The 16,440-nt window shown below is 37.6% G+C and overlaps 1 protein-coding gene across 4 annotated transcripts in view; it reads right to left on the bottom strand.

Annotated features, from left to right (window-relative positions):
- The window catches only part of TENM1 (teneurin transmembrane protein 1), a 541,361-nt gene that overhangs the window by 260,728 nt on the left and 264,193 nt on the right, over nt 1-16,440 (bottom strand). For 3 of the 4 annotated variants that reach the window (XM_028122679.1, XM_028122680.1, XM_088028927.1), the window contains one exon: nt 11,591-11,743. In XM_028122679.1, the coding sequence (XP_027978480.1) occupies nt 11,591-11,743 (153 nt within the window). The remainder of the gene's footprint in view (nt 1-11,590; nt 11,744-16,440) is intronic. The other variant, XM_028122681.1, reaches the window with a different exon arrangement.

Below are 16,440 nucleotides of genomic sequence, written 5' to 3'. Positions count from 1 at the left end.
GAAGATTCTTTCCTTCTCCCTCTGCCCCTCCCTGCCTCCAGCTCATGCTGGCTTGCACACTTTCTCTCCCTCTAAAATAAATAAATCTTTTTTAAAAAAGTTACAAGACTTGTACACTGAGAAATACAAAACATCACTGAAAGAAATTAAAGAAGGCCTAAATAAATGGAAACGTCCATATTCACGGATTACAAGATTTACTATTATTAAAATGGCAATACTTCCTAAACTGATCTGCAGATTCAATGCAATCCCTATCAAAATTCTAACTTCTATTTTCCAGAAATACACAAGCTGAGCTAAAATTCATCTGGAAATTCAAGGAATCCATAATAACTAAAGCAGTCTTAAAAAAAAATGGAAAACACTGGAGGCCTCACACTTCCTGATTTCAAAACTTATTACAAAGCTACAGTAATTGTACTGGTATTACCATAGATAGATCAATGGAGTAGAATTGGGAGTTAAGGAATAAAACATCACATTTGTGGTCAGCCAAATTTCAGCAAGGGCACCAAGACAATTCAATGAGGGAAAGAAATTCAACTAGTGGTGGTGGACAAGTAGATACCCACAAACAAAAGAGCGAAGTTGAACCAATCCCTCATACCATATACAAAAATTAACTCAAAATGGACCAAATATCTACATTTAAGAACTAAACCTATAAAATTCTCAGATGAACACACAGGCATAAATCTTTGTGACCTGGAGTTTGGCAAGAGTTTCTTAGATATGATATCAAAAGCACATACAACAAAAGAAAAAATAGATATATCTGACTTTGTCAAAATTAAACTTTTGTGCCTCAAAGGACACCATCAAGAAAGTAAAGAGACTGCCTACAGAATGGGAGAAAATATTTGCAAATCATATATTGGAAAAGAAGCTTGTATCTAGAATACATTAAGAAGACTTACAAACTCACCAATAAAAATACAAATAAACCAATTGAAAAATGGGCAAAGGATCCGAATAGACATTTCTCCAAAGAAGAAATACAAATGGCCAATAACACAGGAAAAGAGGCTCAACATCATTAGTCATCAAGGACATGCAAGTTAAAACCACAATGAGATACCACTTCATACCTGCCAGGAGAGCTAAAATAAGAATGATAGACAATAACAAGTGTTGACAAATGTGGAGAAATTGGCACCCTTTTGCCCCTGGCCTCTCAAAAAAACTGAAAACAGGTGTTCTCACAAAAACTTGTACATGAATGCTTATAGCAGCATTATTTATAATAGCCAAAAAAAGTGAAAATCCACAAAAGGTCCATCAATTGATGAGTGGATAAACAAAATATGGTATACTCACACAGTGGAATATTATTCAACCATAAAAAGGAATGAAGTATCCATACATGCCACAACATGGACAAACTCTGAAAACATTATGTTAACTGAAAGAAGCCAGATACAAAAGAATACACATTATATGATTCCATTTATATAAAATGTACACATAGGCAAATCTATAAAGACAGGAAATAGATTAGTGGTTGCCAGGGGCTGGGAAGAAGTAGGGATATGGGGTAACTGCCAATGCCTATAAGGTTTCTTTTCGGTGTAATGAAAATATTCTAGAATTAAATAGTGATGACGGCTACACAACTCTGAATATGCCAAGAATTGCCAAATTGTACACTTTAAATTGGTGAATTATATAGTATGTAAATTAACAAAGCTGTTCCAAAAGATATGGTTCTAAGCTCTAAATTGGCATGCAGAGCCTGCACACACACACACACACACAAACTATCATGACCTGTCATAAGAGTTTTGATGTGTTTCCAAGTGGTTTTAGATGGTCATCTACCTAGAAGCTGAACTGTCTCCTGGTCAGTATTTTGGAACATGTAATTGGTAGCACACAGTAGGGGTGCCTTATTTTCTATATTTTTATAAAATGTTAGACATTAGTTATATGTAGATTATCATCATCACATCCTTCTGGACTTTGGAATGGTGGCAGGAGGGCTGGTCATGGCTCAATTTATCCAGCACCCCCTTTTGTATCTTAGAATGTAAGTTCCCAGAGGACAGGGCAGTCATGGCTGTCTAAAATCTTGATGTCTACTTACTGGGCATTTAATAAAGGCAATTACATTATGACCCACCTACCCCATAGTTGAGAGTCATAAGGGGGTTATACCACTTCTTGTTCCAGGAAAAAGCAGCAGCCTGCAGAGGCACCAGTTCTCATGGGTTGTTGTATTTGCTATCACCTTCAATTTCTATCTTTAAGGAACCTGGAAAATCTTCAATAATATCAAATTAAAACTTCTTCTCACAAGCAAGACTCACTACACATAGTAATAATAATACTGGGGCTCCTGGGTGGCTCAGTTGGTGAAGCATCTGCCTTTGGCTCAGGTCACGATCCCAGGGTCCTGGGACTGAGCCCCACATCGGGTTCCCTGCTCAGCGAGGAGTCTGCTTCTCCCTCTGTCTCTGCTGCTCACCCCCGCTCATGCTCTCTCTCGCTCACACTCTCTCTCTGTCTCAAATAAATAAATAAAATCTTTTAAAAAACCAATAATAACAACAATAGTAATATGAAATTGGAATAGGTAGTAGCATCTACGGAACACTTACTGGGTCCTCTTTTGGAACTCCTACCTCTCTCATTTCCGTAATATCAAAATGCCTCTCTCATACTCAGTGTGCCATAAAATTCCGTGTCCCAGTTTCTCTCTGAAGCTCCTCCCTCATCTTTTCTCCTGTCCGGACTTTGGTCCCTTCACTCCCTCTTTTCTTACTGGCATCCTCAATGTCTCCCTTTCTACTGGTTTCTTATTCTTTGTCTTCAAATAAGCACAAGTCTCTCTTAAAAAAAAAAACAAAACCTAAAAAACTAAAATGACCCAACTGCCCTTTCATCTAGTTATCATACTATTTATCTCCTTCCTTTCCTTGCCAAGCTGTCTCCATCTGCTGCCTCTATTGCTTCATTATCCATTTACCACTTAGGCTATTACCATCTGCATTTCCCCCCACTACTCTATTAGTCCATTCTCCTAAATATGTGCTCTTTAAGGTCAACTTGGATTGATTTTTCTGGTTTCTCAAGGCCCAGCTCAAACTACTTCTGTGATAAACAATCATCTTTTCATCTTTTGTCTTTTAATCCCCTTAATAACCTAACCATCCTATTTCTGTTTCTGTACACCAGTTGGTTGCGTGTTATTTTGCATTGTGTGTGCATGTATGTGTGTTTCCTCCAGCTCTCCTGTTGAACAGGATGCTTCTCAAGGGCAAAAGCTGTCTTCTGCTTCATTTGTGAGCGTTCCATAGTACTTAGTACAGTTAAAGTAGCATCTTGACTCACATAGCACTAAAAATCATGAACTTCTATGCTTGCAAATACGAAGATTTCATTTTTCTTCCCTTGCTATTATTTTCATGGAGAGGTTGGGGTAGTCAAGAATCATTTCTCCTACAGTCTAACTTTTTGCTTTTATTCTTCCTGCTCTCTGAGCCACTGGTAATGGGAATATGGTATCTATGTACAGTTCTGGTCAAGATACCTTTGGTGGGATATATAATGGGCACAGGAAAAGGCAAGTAAAATGACTAAGGGAAAATACAGTTACAAGAAGAGTTCAGAAGTAAAACCAAAGGCTCATGGTATTAGAAAGGTGAAGGCCAAGAAAGGGTATGTGATTATTATCTACGGGATCGCCAAATTTATGCAAAGGGAAATGCAGACTTGTGCATTAAATCCAGGAACTCTAAGATTTTGTTTTCAAAAACAAATTTTACATACTAGAATCACCTTTGACTTCATGCAAAAGCTAGTAAATGTTTGAACTTCCTCCAAAAATAATATAGGCAGAAAGATATAAACAGATGATCAGCAGAATTAGGAACACACATGGCTGGTAAATTTCTACAATGCACTGTTTCTCTCAAAAAACTATGATGGTAGGGGCACCTGGATGGCTCAGTTAGTTAAGCGTCTACCTTCGGCTCAGGTTGTGATCCTGGGGTCTTGGGATCGAGCCCCATGTTGGGCTCCCTGCTCATTGGGGAGCCTGCATCTCCCTCTCCTCCCTGCTCATGCTCTCTCTTGCTATCTCTGCCTCTCTCTCTCCAATAAATAAAATTTTAAAAAAATTTAAAAAACTATGACAGTATAAAGATATTCTGGGAAGATCCCCTAGCTTTAGAAGGACTATTCCAGGAGGATCAATATGCCATTCCATAGCATACCACTTAGCGCCCCTGTCAGATGTATACTATTAGGCTAGAGGGACCACGAGGTAGATACATTCCACAGGAAAGCTGTTATTTAGTTAAATAAACAAAAAAAAAGTAAAATGAGGATTAAAATGAAACAAGAAGGAAACATTAAACATATATGACCAAGAACATTTAACATGAATTTTTTATACCGTAAATAAGTTTGCCTTTTAGCATAGTGAACCCTTTCCATAAATCTGTTTTAGAAGTCAGGTCTCCAGTATGCTTTAGAAAAGCTTTTGTTAAAACTGAAGTATATTGATAAAGTGATTTAATATAGTTGAAAACAAGCTGCAACACTCTAGCTGGGCCCCCTGAAACCATGTATTAGAGAAACATCTATATAGCATTATAGGAAACATTTACTGTAATTTGCCATCAATCTTTAAAAATAATAATGTTATGCTCCCAACATTGTCTTTGTTAGTGCATTACTACTACTTTATTCATGTGGTTTGTTGTGCTTATATGAATTATTCCCAATTCTACCACAATGTCCTGGGCTCTAATATCCTTTAAGTAAAAGATACTGAAACTATGGGTTGACTCAAAGGGCAGCTGAGTGCATTTTAATATCCACATGTCCTATGAACCAATATTGAAGAACCACAGAATTATACTGCAGGACTATGTTCCATCTGAACGCACAGTGATTACCTGGGTGGGGTTGGTGCAGTTCTTTACTTTTGTACCACAAAATGAATCTTTACCTACTGGCTGGGTCTGTGAAGTAAAGGTCAGTGAAACTACAAGTAAATCCGAAATTCAAGCTTTTATTTATGGTCTGCAATTGTCATTGAATAAATTGCCTCCAATATAACAAATATGCCGCAGATAAAACAAAACAAAACACCTCAACAACAAGGCCAAAAAACAAGCAACACACACACACACACACACACACACACACACACACACACACACACACACACCTCTCTAGCTACATCTACAATGAAAGTTCATGAAAGGTACATTTGGGCTGTTAACTTTCCATTCCCAAGGTGTGTGTGTTCTGCTTTGAGGAGGAGAGAGAGTCTTGCTGAACTCAGGTCTTTGGAGGGAAATATAAGATTTGCAAAATACTCTTACGGAAAAGATATACATTTGACCATATGAATGCAGATTTTTAATCAAGACAGCTGTTACTTAAACAACTGGCCTTGAGAAAAGAAGTTTTAAAAGAAGAAAGAAGAGGCTCAAAGAAGGGTCTTGAGCTAACGCTAAGGAAAGACTAGATCCTCCTTTCAGCTGTGCCTGTAGCTATGGTCATTAGGCAAGCCAAGTCTCTTAACCTTCTTGTGTTTTCCTTTTCAAGTGTAAAACAAGGGTAACAATAGCTGCTACAGCATAAAACTGTTATGTGAATAAAAGACATTAAAGTATTTTGAAATTGTAAATGCTCCCTAAGTGCATACTGTTATTGTTACATACATGTCAAAAATCCAAACTTATAAGGCAGGAAACTGGGAATTAATTATTTGAATTACAACAGAATTCTCTGCAAGTAATTTAGATGGCAAAGTGGCTTACACATTTTACAGACAGACATTTCAACCATTTTCCAGGAGTGTACATGCCTTTTGCAAAAACAGGTCCACTTTTATTTGGAATGGCTAATTGTTCTTCCTTAACTGCAGAATTCGAATTCAGTGACTCATAATGTACACAGCTGGAGGGGTCCTTAGAGATAAGCCAGTCCCATGGAGTATCACCCCTTGTTTGTCAAAGCTTTAGCAGCTGGGAGGAGAATGGAGGGCAAAGAAAGGAAAGGGGAAGGCAGGGGTAAGTGTGGCAGGAATCTGACCCCCCTCCCATTTTATCTGGAGAGATGTGGCTTTTATCTGTTTTTCATTTGTGCTTTCTGGGTAAGATATAAATTGCAAAATGTGTTTCCCTGCCCACTATCCTTCTTCCACTCCCTAAAAGTTTTAAAGCTGGAGGAGAGCAGAATTTGCACCTCACAATATGATTCTTTGGCAGAAGGATCATCTTGAAGAAACAGCAGACGGAGAAAAACCATGTAGAGGTTCCCCTTTTGTAAGGGGACATTTACATTTATAAGGGAAATCAACATGTGTAAGGGTGTCAACCTCTCTGTACCCGGAAGATGTGCCTAAATCTCTAGAAACTCATCAATGGAGAAGGAGAGGACTTAAATCTGCCTACCAGCCATACTCTAGCTCACTGTGCTTTGCCTGACAGCCTCCTATAACTGGCTCTCCCCACCCTCAACATCTGTCTTTAGCTGGAGGTGGTATTTAAGGTGGTGGCCTGGGCCATTCCAGGAGTTACTCCGCTTTCCTGGGTCTCTCCTGTGTATGCAGGGTGCGTACATGTTATTAAACTTGTTTTTCTCCTTCCTGTTAATCTGTTTTTTTTTTTTTTAATTCAGCAGGGGTAGGTGGGTGTCTCAGCCAAGAACCTAGAAGATCAGAGGAAAAATTATTTTTCAGCCTGAACAAAGCCAACTCCCTCCTTTTTCAGATAAGAAACTGGAGCCCAGAGAGGTGAAGCTCTAGTCATTGCTTGGTCTGGGCTAAAGCATCTTCATGACAGGTTGTACGCTGTGTCATATCAATCAGCTATATGTTGTTTCTATGGTCATATATTCAGCAGACATTGAACTAGAAAATACCTTTTTTTCCCCCTTCAGCTTTGTGGAGACCGATCTTCTAGAATGAATTTAAGAGAAATGCCGCTTTCCCCCAAGCCCAGACTTTTGCAAAAATTATAAAGGAGATAAAAGCTGACTTGAGTATCCTTTAGCTCTGTGTCCCCATCCCCCCCTTTTTGTTCCCGTGCTCTATTTTGGCATCCAAACTGCAGGAATTCAGTACCTTCGACTACCTGATAAACTTCCTTATTCAGATAACGGCTGACAATGTTGGACTTTACCTGAGCCCTATGCTCCTGGAAAACTGCTGATTAAGAAACCTTCCCAACTTTTTGTCTTCCAAAACCCTCTCACTCTTTTATGTTTTAGGAATTGGCTTTACTGCAAAGCCAACAAGCAAAACACAAAAATAACCCCATTAAAAACCCTCTCCCCTCTGACTTCCTAGACATGGTGCTCTGTCTACCCTTTCTCATGCTCCCATAAGAAATGCAGAAGACTCCTTTGTTGGCCTATAACAAGGCCAAAGACAGACTCTTCCCCTTTTGCTGGAGCCTAATGAAAGACCAGATACAGACCCTCCAATTGCTTGTTCTTTGTCTCATAAATAATTAGCTGAGATTAGAACTATTTGTTCTCCTTTAACTAGCCAGATGCAGACATAGACATTTCCTGCTCAGCTGACTGACTGAGACTTCCCCTGAGTACAAGATAATCCCAACTGTAAATCATCCCACACGTTCCTTATCCACTCCTCCTAGAAAAGTCTAAGGCAAAATCCACTTTGCTAAGACACTCTGATCTTCCGATCTAGAATGCTTTCCCTATTGCAATAGCCTGAATAAAATCAATTTCCCTACCTATTCAGTTTTTGTCCTTGATACTTCCTTAGAAAATGTCTTTAGCAATTCATATGTTTAGTCTCTGTTACATTATTTCAATAATAGATGAGAAAACAGAAGAGGTGCCATCAAATGTCCTCTGATCTAGTTCAGATCTCTCTCTGTGTTCTTGACCCTTCTGGCCCTCAGTTTCTTCATCTTTAAAAAAAGACACTGGATTTGATAATGTTTAAGATTTTAACATTCCATATTAGTTGATAAATTATATTGTAATTATTTTTAGTTCCGTTTATGGATGTTATGTGACTCAGGTCTGGGACTACTTTTACTTTATTCTCTTTTACTTTATTCTCTTCTCTGCTCTGTTTAAAGTAGTTGTTACATAATATTTATTAAAGAAAAGGGTTATGACTAGTTGGTAAGCTTCTAAGGTAGTAGGGGCTGTTTTAGTATAATGCTTTCAATTCTATAAATGTTTACGGAACAACCAACAGCTGGCTTTCCTGATAGATTCCAATATGTGATTGTGACTTATGTCTGCTTTTTGAAATTAAATTCAAATTATTCAAGTACATTTCAGAAATAAAATTTAGCATGCTAAATGTCTATAATCAATTATTCGGTTTTCTTTCTTTGGAAAACTAAGTTGCGAGAAAATTCTTTAATCTCCTAAGGAGAAGCAGATATATATAACTACTGTTAATGGGGAACCAATTCCAGAAGAATCTGATTTTTTTTACAGTGCCATTCTATTTATCCATCACTTTGACGATGAAGGTGATGGTGATTACAAAATAATAGATGTTAAATTGTTCAGTAAAGAGAGCTCAAACTTTAAAAAGAGAAAACATCTAAATCCCAAGAAGGCCATCAATTGTGGAAAAGCTGATAGCAGTTTGAAGCGGGATCTACAGTACCTAATGGGATGTCAATAAACTCAAGGTAATTTTCTGATCATTTGGTCCAATAATAATTACGGCTAAATTTAACCATGTGCCTCGCACTGAGTTTTACAACTATTATCTCACTTGTTCCTCACAACCAACTTATGAGACAGGTACTATTATTATCATCTTTGTGTTGCAGATGAAGGTATTAGTTCAGCAAGGTTGTACCAATTCATTGCCTGAGGTTGGAGAGCCAGGAAATGACACAGTCAGTGTTCAAAGCCAGATCTGTCTGACTCCAGAGTCCAGGATCTTAACCACAGCACTACAATGCCCAGCCCTCCAGGAGAGTGAGGAAAACAGTGTAAAAAAGGATTATCTGGTTTTTAGTTTTATATTTTAATGCACACAGCATCATTAAGACAAGCTTCTACAACTGTATTTATGGGGTGTGTGATGTCTAGAAAATCATAACAGAATACAGCTGACCGGTTGAAAATATCCTTCTAGGTATATTACATCTTCCACAAGGTTTGGTTTAGTATACACATGGCATTTTAAAACAGGAGCTATGTTTTCACTCACTGAGTGATACGCAGTAAAGACCTAATACAGCAGAACCATGATGTGCAGTTACAGTTAAGGTTTGGTTCAGACTGCCACAGAAAGTCAGTTTAAGATAACAACTTGCTATATATGGCACCAACCCTTAATGTTTCTTAATAAAGTATTGAATTGAAATCGGTTTGGCCTGTTTGTTATAATTGAACAGAAATTTAAAAACAGTTTTTCATTTATGAAACTCATTACAACACATTAAAATATAGCTGGATAGCATTTCTCTAAAAGCCATCATGAATAGACTCTGGGGCTTTCCTTTCATTGGGTAAAGTGTCTTTTGTGGTTTTCATATACGTTTTGTGTGTGGATTTCAGTACAGGGTGGAGATAAGGCTCCAAAATCAGACCACCAGCTTCTAGCTCTGTGACCTTGGGCAAGTTACTTAACCTCTTTGTGTCTCTGTTTTTTTTTTTTTTTTTTTTTTTGGAAAATGAGGTCTATAATGTTACCTTCATGATATAATACATGTGAAATGTCCAGAGCTATTCTTGGCACATGGTTAATTATGCAATAAATTTCAGTCATCATCAGCAAACTCCAGCTAACCCTTGGACAACATTGGGGTTAAGGGCATCCATCCCCTCCCTCTCAACCCCATGCAGTCAAATAATCCTTGTATAACTTATGACTCCCCCAAAACTCAACTACTAATAGTTGACTGTTAGGCCAGAAGCTTTACCAATAACATAAACAGTTGATTGACACAGATTTCTTATGTTACATGTTATATATACTGTTTTCCTACAATAAAGTAAGTTAGAGGAAAGAAATGGTATTAAGAAAATCATAAGGAGGAGAAAATACATTTCCAGTCCTGTGCTGTATTTATTGAAAAAAATCTGTAGAGAAGAGGACCTGGGCAATTCAAGCCCATGGTGTTCAAGGGTCAACTGTACTTTGTGGAAGGGAATTAGAGATGTCTGAATTAGAGTAAACAAATGAGTACGCTCTGGTAACAACTATGTGATGACCTTCTGTCCTGTGTGTTTCATTTTCCTCAAACAGATTGCTCATGATTTCAAGTGTGAATGGCAAGAAACCCCCTAGGCACCAAATGGTGGCCCTTGCACTTGCACATGTAAAGGAATCAAAGAGTAGGAAAGAAGATAAAGGAGAGAAGCCTTGAGTCCAAGTGTACTCAGACCCTTTCCTCTGTCATCTCTGACCCTCAGCCCCTCTCAGCAGCAAAAATGGAATTGCTGGGAAAGGTCAGCCCAGGCTCAAGACAGTATTTCTAAACGGGGACGTAAAGCAAGCTGCACCGTGAATCAAAAACTGGGACAAATCATAATGTTTTCCTGAAACCTAAGCATGAATTTTCACTGAAGTGTAGACCAAAGGAGAATTACATTTTCAAAGACAAACAAAAACAAAACAGCAAACCCTACAAATAACCCCCAAAAGACACTAAAAACACAAGTGAAGATTAGTGACTCAACTACAAAACCAAATAATTTTGTTTGTAACTCATCAGCCAAAATAAGACTGTCTTATCACCCCTATAAAATGTTAAGTTTCTTGAGGGTAGGGTTTCTTAGGGTCATTCATTCATTCATTCATCTGTTTGTATGTGATCTCCTAAAAATATTTAGGATTGTGCTGGCTCTATGTTCTGTTTCTAATTTCTGCTTTTGGAATTGACATCCTGAAATTTTACATTGTTTGAGGCCCTGTGTGCTGACTCCTATTTCAAGAGAAATCATAATAGAAACTTTCAGCTATTTTCAATACTTGTATATTGAGACTAAGATCACTCAAAGTGAATAAGATGTTGGGAGTGCTGGTATGTGACATTTATTGTAAATAAGTCAGGTAGCTCAAGCTTATGTTAGTTAAATTTAACAATTCAGTACTCAGAGTACTTTTTTCTTTTCTCCAACTGTGAAGAATTCATGTTCCCCAACTAGAAAAAAACTCATGTTCCCCCACTTTGACATAAACATTCACCCTTATATTAAGCATAAAAGGCTTTTTCTTATTCTAAACAGAAGAAATTTCCATATACCCTTTGTAAAATGTTATATATAAATGCTGGGCTTGGACACAGAGAACTTAATCAAAATCCCATGTTGCTTCAGGGTAGTTATATGCGAAATGCAATTTCCATTGTATTGAAACCTCCATCCTGTAAATATTTATCTATTTTCAAAATTGCCTACATATTTGAAAAGTTTAATTGGTTTATACTCAAGGCACTAGAGAAAGGAAAATTTGCTTTCATAAGACATTTACATGTATTTATTCTGTCCACGGAGAGTACTTCTTTCGAGTGATCATGAAATTTAATGTGAAGTGAAACCATCCCAGCTTTGGTTCTAATGACCAAATTAGAAGAAAAGTAATCAATAATCAATAAATCAATCATTTTGATCACTGTACCTTTTTTCTCTGATTTATCGGAAACTTTTCCTCCAATTGGAGAGTAAGTAGTATCCATGGATTCGGTCCCTCTGTTCCCTTTGCTAACTCCATTTTCATAGAGCTGTCCTTCAACTGGTTGCAACTGCCAAGTCAGGCCGAACAAATGTACTGCTGCAAGAAAACAAGCCATACATGAACCTATTCCAGACTTGCTGAGAAGGTCTCTAAACCAGCTGTCCCTTTCCACCTAAAAATGCCATGACCAGATTTCTTTTAGTTAGGCCAAGCAGCTTCTTGGAGTTTATACCTACATCATACATGTAACTACTTTTCTAAGTAGCTATTGTTAAAATGTTGAGGCTATAGCTATCCCAGTGATAGATGTTGGGGCATTAGTGAGACAACCACAATGGTATTAGACACTGCTCCTCAACACTGTTATCCCTTCCTTTCCCGTTTCCCTTGGTCGTGGAACTCTACTTTGTATATGGAAACTGCAGAGTAATGGTGGACAGGCTATCGCAATAACATGGGAGGCCTTCACTAAGCCAGTTTCCTGAGTGCCTAGTATGCATAAGGTCCTATGATAGCTGTTGCAGTTGTTAAAATATAGATGCTTATCAGGGTAGGAGTTGGAAGTAATACAGGTATAAAATAACTATAATATAATGCAGAATAATTGACACAATACAGGTTCAATTGCTATCAGAGGGTTAAAAATAGCTGTGTTGATCAGAGTGCAATGGGCATTCTCATATACTCTTCATGAGAGTATTAAAAAAAACCAACCCACCATTGTGGAGAGTAATGTGGCACCATTTATCAAAAAACCCTTAAAATTTGGCTTACCCTTTTAGCCCACAATTTCATATCTATGAGTTAATTATGAATGTGTACAAACTACAAGGCTATTCATTGTAACATTTAAAAACTAGTAGAAAGTTATGATCAATCTAAATATTCATCAAAAGGAGATTAATGAAATAACTGATGATATTATAAATAATACAAGATTACAATGTTATTAAATCATGTTACAGAAGACTATGAACTGGCATGGGAATAATTATGATGCATCAAATGAAAAACATCAGGCCATTAACAGTATGAATAGTATGATCTATAATGTGTGTGTGTGTGTGTAGACATGTTGATGTCTGGAAAGAGAAAGGGCTGGGAGGATATATCGCAACATGTTCACAACATGGGGGCTTATGGAGGATTTTAATTTTCTTCTTTAGGATTTATGTATTGTCAATATTTTTTATAATGAACATGGACGATGATGTTTGCCATCTGGGGGAAGAGGAATTTTTGTTTTAAAATAAATAATTTATTCTCTAGTTTCAAATAAAATAATGCTTACAAAATACTTTTTAAAAATAAAAGAAGTGGTTTATTTTCTGATTGGTGTGGCTAGAACTTTCAGTAGTACTATGTTAAATAATAGTGGTGAGAGTGGACATCCTTGTCTTCTTCCTGACTGTAGAGGAAAAGCTCTGTTTCTCCTCACTGAGGATGATATTAGCTGTGGGTTTCCATATATGGCCTTTATTAGGTTGAGGCATGTTCCCTCTAAACCTACTTTGTTAAGGGTTTTTATCATGAATGGAGGTTGTACTTTGTCAGATGCTTTTTCTGCATCTAATGAAATGGTTATATGGTTCTTATCCTTTTATTAATGTGGGGTATCATGTTGGATTGATTTGTGAATATTGAACCACCCTTGCAACCCAGGAATAAAATATCACCTCACACCTGTCAGCATGGCTAAAATCAACAACAGAAGAAACAACAGGTGTTGGCGGGGATGTGGAGAAAGGGGAACCCTCTCACACCGTTGGTGGGAATGCAAACTGGGGAAGCCACTCTGGAAAACAGCATGGAGTTTCCTCAGCAAGTTAAAACTAGAACCCTACAATCCAACAATTGCAGTACTGGGTTATTTACCCAAAGAATACAAAAACACTAATTCAAAGGGATACATGCAACCCCATGTTTAAAACAGCATTATCAACAATAGCCAAATTATGGAAATAGCCCAAGTGTCCATCGACTGATGAATGGATAAAGGAGATGTGATATATAGATACATACATATATATATATATATATACACACACACACATCATGGAATATTACTTAGCCATAAAAAAGAATGAAATATTGCCATTCACAAAGACATGGATAGAGCTAGAGAGTATAATGCTGAGCAAATAAGTCAGAGAAAGCAAATACCATATGATTTCACTTGTACATGGAATTTAAGAAATAAAATAAATGAGCAAAGGGGAAAAAGGGAGGTAAACCAAGAAACAGACTCTAAACTCAAGAGAACAAACTGATGGTTACCAGAGAGGAAGTGGGGGGTTCCAAACAGGTGATGGGGATTAAGGAGGGCACTTGTGATGATCACAGGGTACTGTGTGGAAGTGTTGCATCACTAAATTGAACACCTGAAACTAATATTACACTGTATGTTAACTAACTGACATTAAAATAAAAACCTAAAAAAAGTGGTTTAAAGAACAACAGATTAAAATTGGCTTGGCTGATTAGCAATGTTTTAATGAGGTAGGATTAGAGATGAACCTCAAAAAATGTGTAGGGCTTTGACAGGTGATGGCAATGGGTAGGGTGAGGGGGCAGGCTGAACAAAATATGACATTGCAAAGCACAGCATGCATTTGAGGCAAAGGAAATTGCTGGGGTTGGCTGGAGTATAGTTAGGTATAAATGGTAGTGTAAGTTAAGGCTCAAAGGGAGGATTAGGGCCATATTGTGGAGGACGTTGAATGCCACACTTAGATATTTGGATTCAGTTTATTAGGCAGTAGGGAGGCATTGCTATTTTCTGAGCAAATGAGTGTTATGATCAGTTTTCTTTAGGAAGATTAATTTGATAGCAATGGGGAGCACTGATGGTTTCTAGGTAAAGAAATGATATCATCAGAGCACCCTTTGCGGAAAGATAAATCCAGTACTAGTGTAGAGAAAGATGAAATGGAGGACTAGAGATTTGGCAAGAACACAAATTGGGATGGCACTGCAATAGTCTAGGTGAGAAATAATGGGCAGTGATAGTGGGAATGCAAAGAAGGAGATTCCTTAAAGAGAAATTGCATAAATGTCGTCTCAGGGTTTGGCAACTAGTTGTGTGTGCGCATGCATGTGTATGCACCTGCATGCTCATGCACACATGTGAATGTGCTGGGGGCAAGAATAGAAAAAAAAATGAGGGAAAGGGAGGAATTCAAGGGTTAGGTTTTGAGTCTGAGTAACTGAAACCATAGGGGAACGATTAATAGAGTTAAGGGATTCTGTACTTAGCCCAGCACTAGCTACAGATAACTGGTGCTGGAGATGCGTTTGTTGAATGATGACTAGTTGAACTAGTTGTTGGCTGATGACTAGTTGGTTTGGGGCAGGGTGTGGTGATGGGAGAAATATAATGAATTCATCTTTGGAGGTGCTGGGTTCCACCCACCAATGGGCTATCCAGATAGTCATGCTCAACCCAGGAGCTTTGGAGGTTTGAAGTTCTGGTGAAGTATTAAGGCTAGAATGAGACTGGGGAATCATATATGCACAGAGGCAACAGCTGACATTGTGAGAGTGAATGAGGTCACCGAGGGCAGATAATGTTGGAAGAAAACAGTAACTAGGACAGAAGCTGTGGAAATCCTTTTATCTGTTTTCTCATTGCAATTTTAAACATCAACCAAATCTGACCGAAAGGAAGAAAAAAGTGGATCTGTTCATAATCCATCTAACATTTTCCTTTATGTTCCTAGGCAGAGTGAAAAGGGCTAATTTGTACGTCTAATACTCATATACAGTATATGGATTTGCAACCGAGAACAGGAAAGCTAGCCAGATAGCCTATTTAAAAATCATTCATCCACTTTTAGTTGGAGCTAGAGATTTCTAACATCTACCTCCTAATTTATCCTTAAAACTTTGAAGCATTTAATTGGTTTCTACCCTTTTCTTTGGATTAGGGCCAGTGCTGCCTAATGAATTTCTCTTGCAATTATTGGAAACCACTGAAACTCAAATGATAGTGGTTCTGAGTCAGGTACAGTATGGCAAAGGACTCAAAGTATGGTTGGTTTAACATACTCCATTTAAAGAGGCTTATTAGTTTTTTTTTTCTTTTTTTTAGAAAATTTGGTCTACTCTGTTCCCCAAATAATGTGAATATGATGGATGTTAGAAGCCATATTAAAAATGTGTTGAATTCCCTTGGTTCAGTTACTTTTGTGAAATTAGATTGGCCATAAGGAACAAAAGGCATAGTAGTTTTCATTTTGAAGATCAAGGGGGATATTTTATACACTTTAAGTTAAGCCAGTTTCCTGAGGGCACTCAAAAATGACAGAAAAAGATGGATGTGCTGAGAATCACTTCACAATAATAAGGCAAGGATTATTTTTTCACCATCAAATGAATTGGACTGCTTCCAGCCAATCAAGACGGATAAAGAGGTGTGGGCACATTTAGTAGAACATCCTTTGAGGGTGGTGAAGCTTGTAATTTTTTGAGTTTATCTTTTCCAGGCAATAAGCTATTTATAATGTATATTTATATGAGTACATAATGCAAGTTAACTTACTTGCTGTAGACCAAAGCAAGACTACATGGTCTTTCCTCTCCTCCAAACCGAACCTCCCTCTGCTGATTAGAGAAAGTAACTCAAAAAGTATGTGCAGGGTAGACTAAGGTAACTAAATAACTCCAGTCTTTGAGTTCTATTAGAAATAAATAATATTTTGTTCATATTAAGACCAATAAAATTAAATTATGTTGACCTTTGGGACATACCAATACATCACTAGAAAGCTATATCAGTACTTTCCATGGGGATG

Source organism: Eumetopias jubatus, unplaced genomic scaffold (assembly GCF_037043125.1).
Source record: "Eumetopias jubatus isolate StellerSeaLion01/CBP00866 unplaced genomic scaffold, mEumJub1_p1.0 scaffold_11, whole genome shotgun sequence".
NCBI classification, from domain to species: Eukaryota; Metazoa; Chordata; class Mammalia; order Carnivora; family Otariidae; genus Eumetopias; species Eumetopias jubatus.
This window is presented reverse-complemented; position numbering and strand designations above follow the sequence as displayed.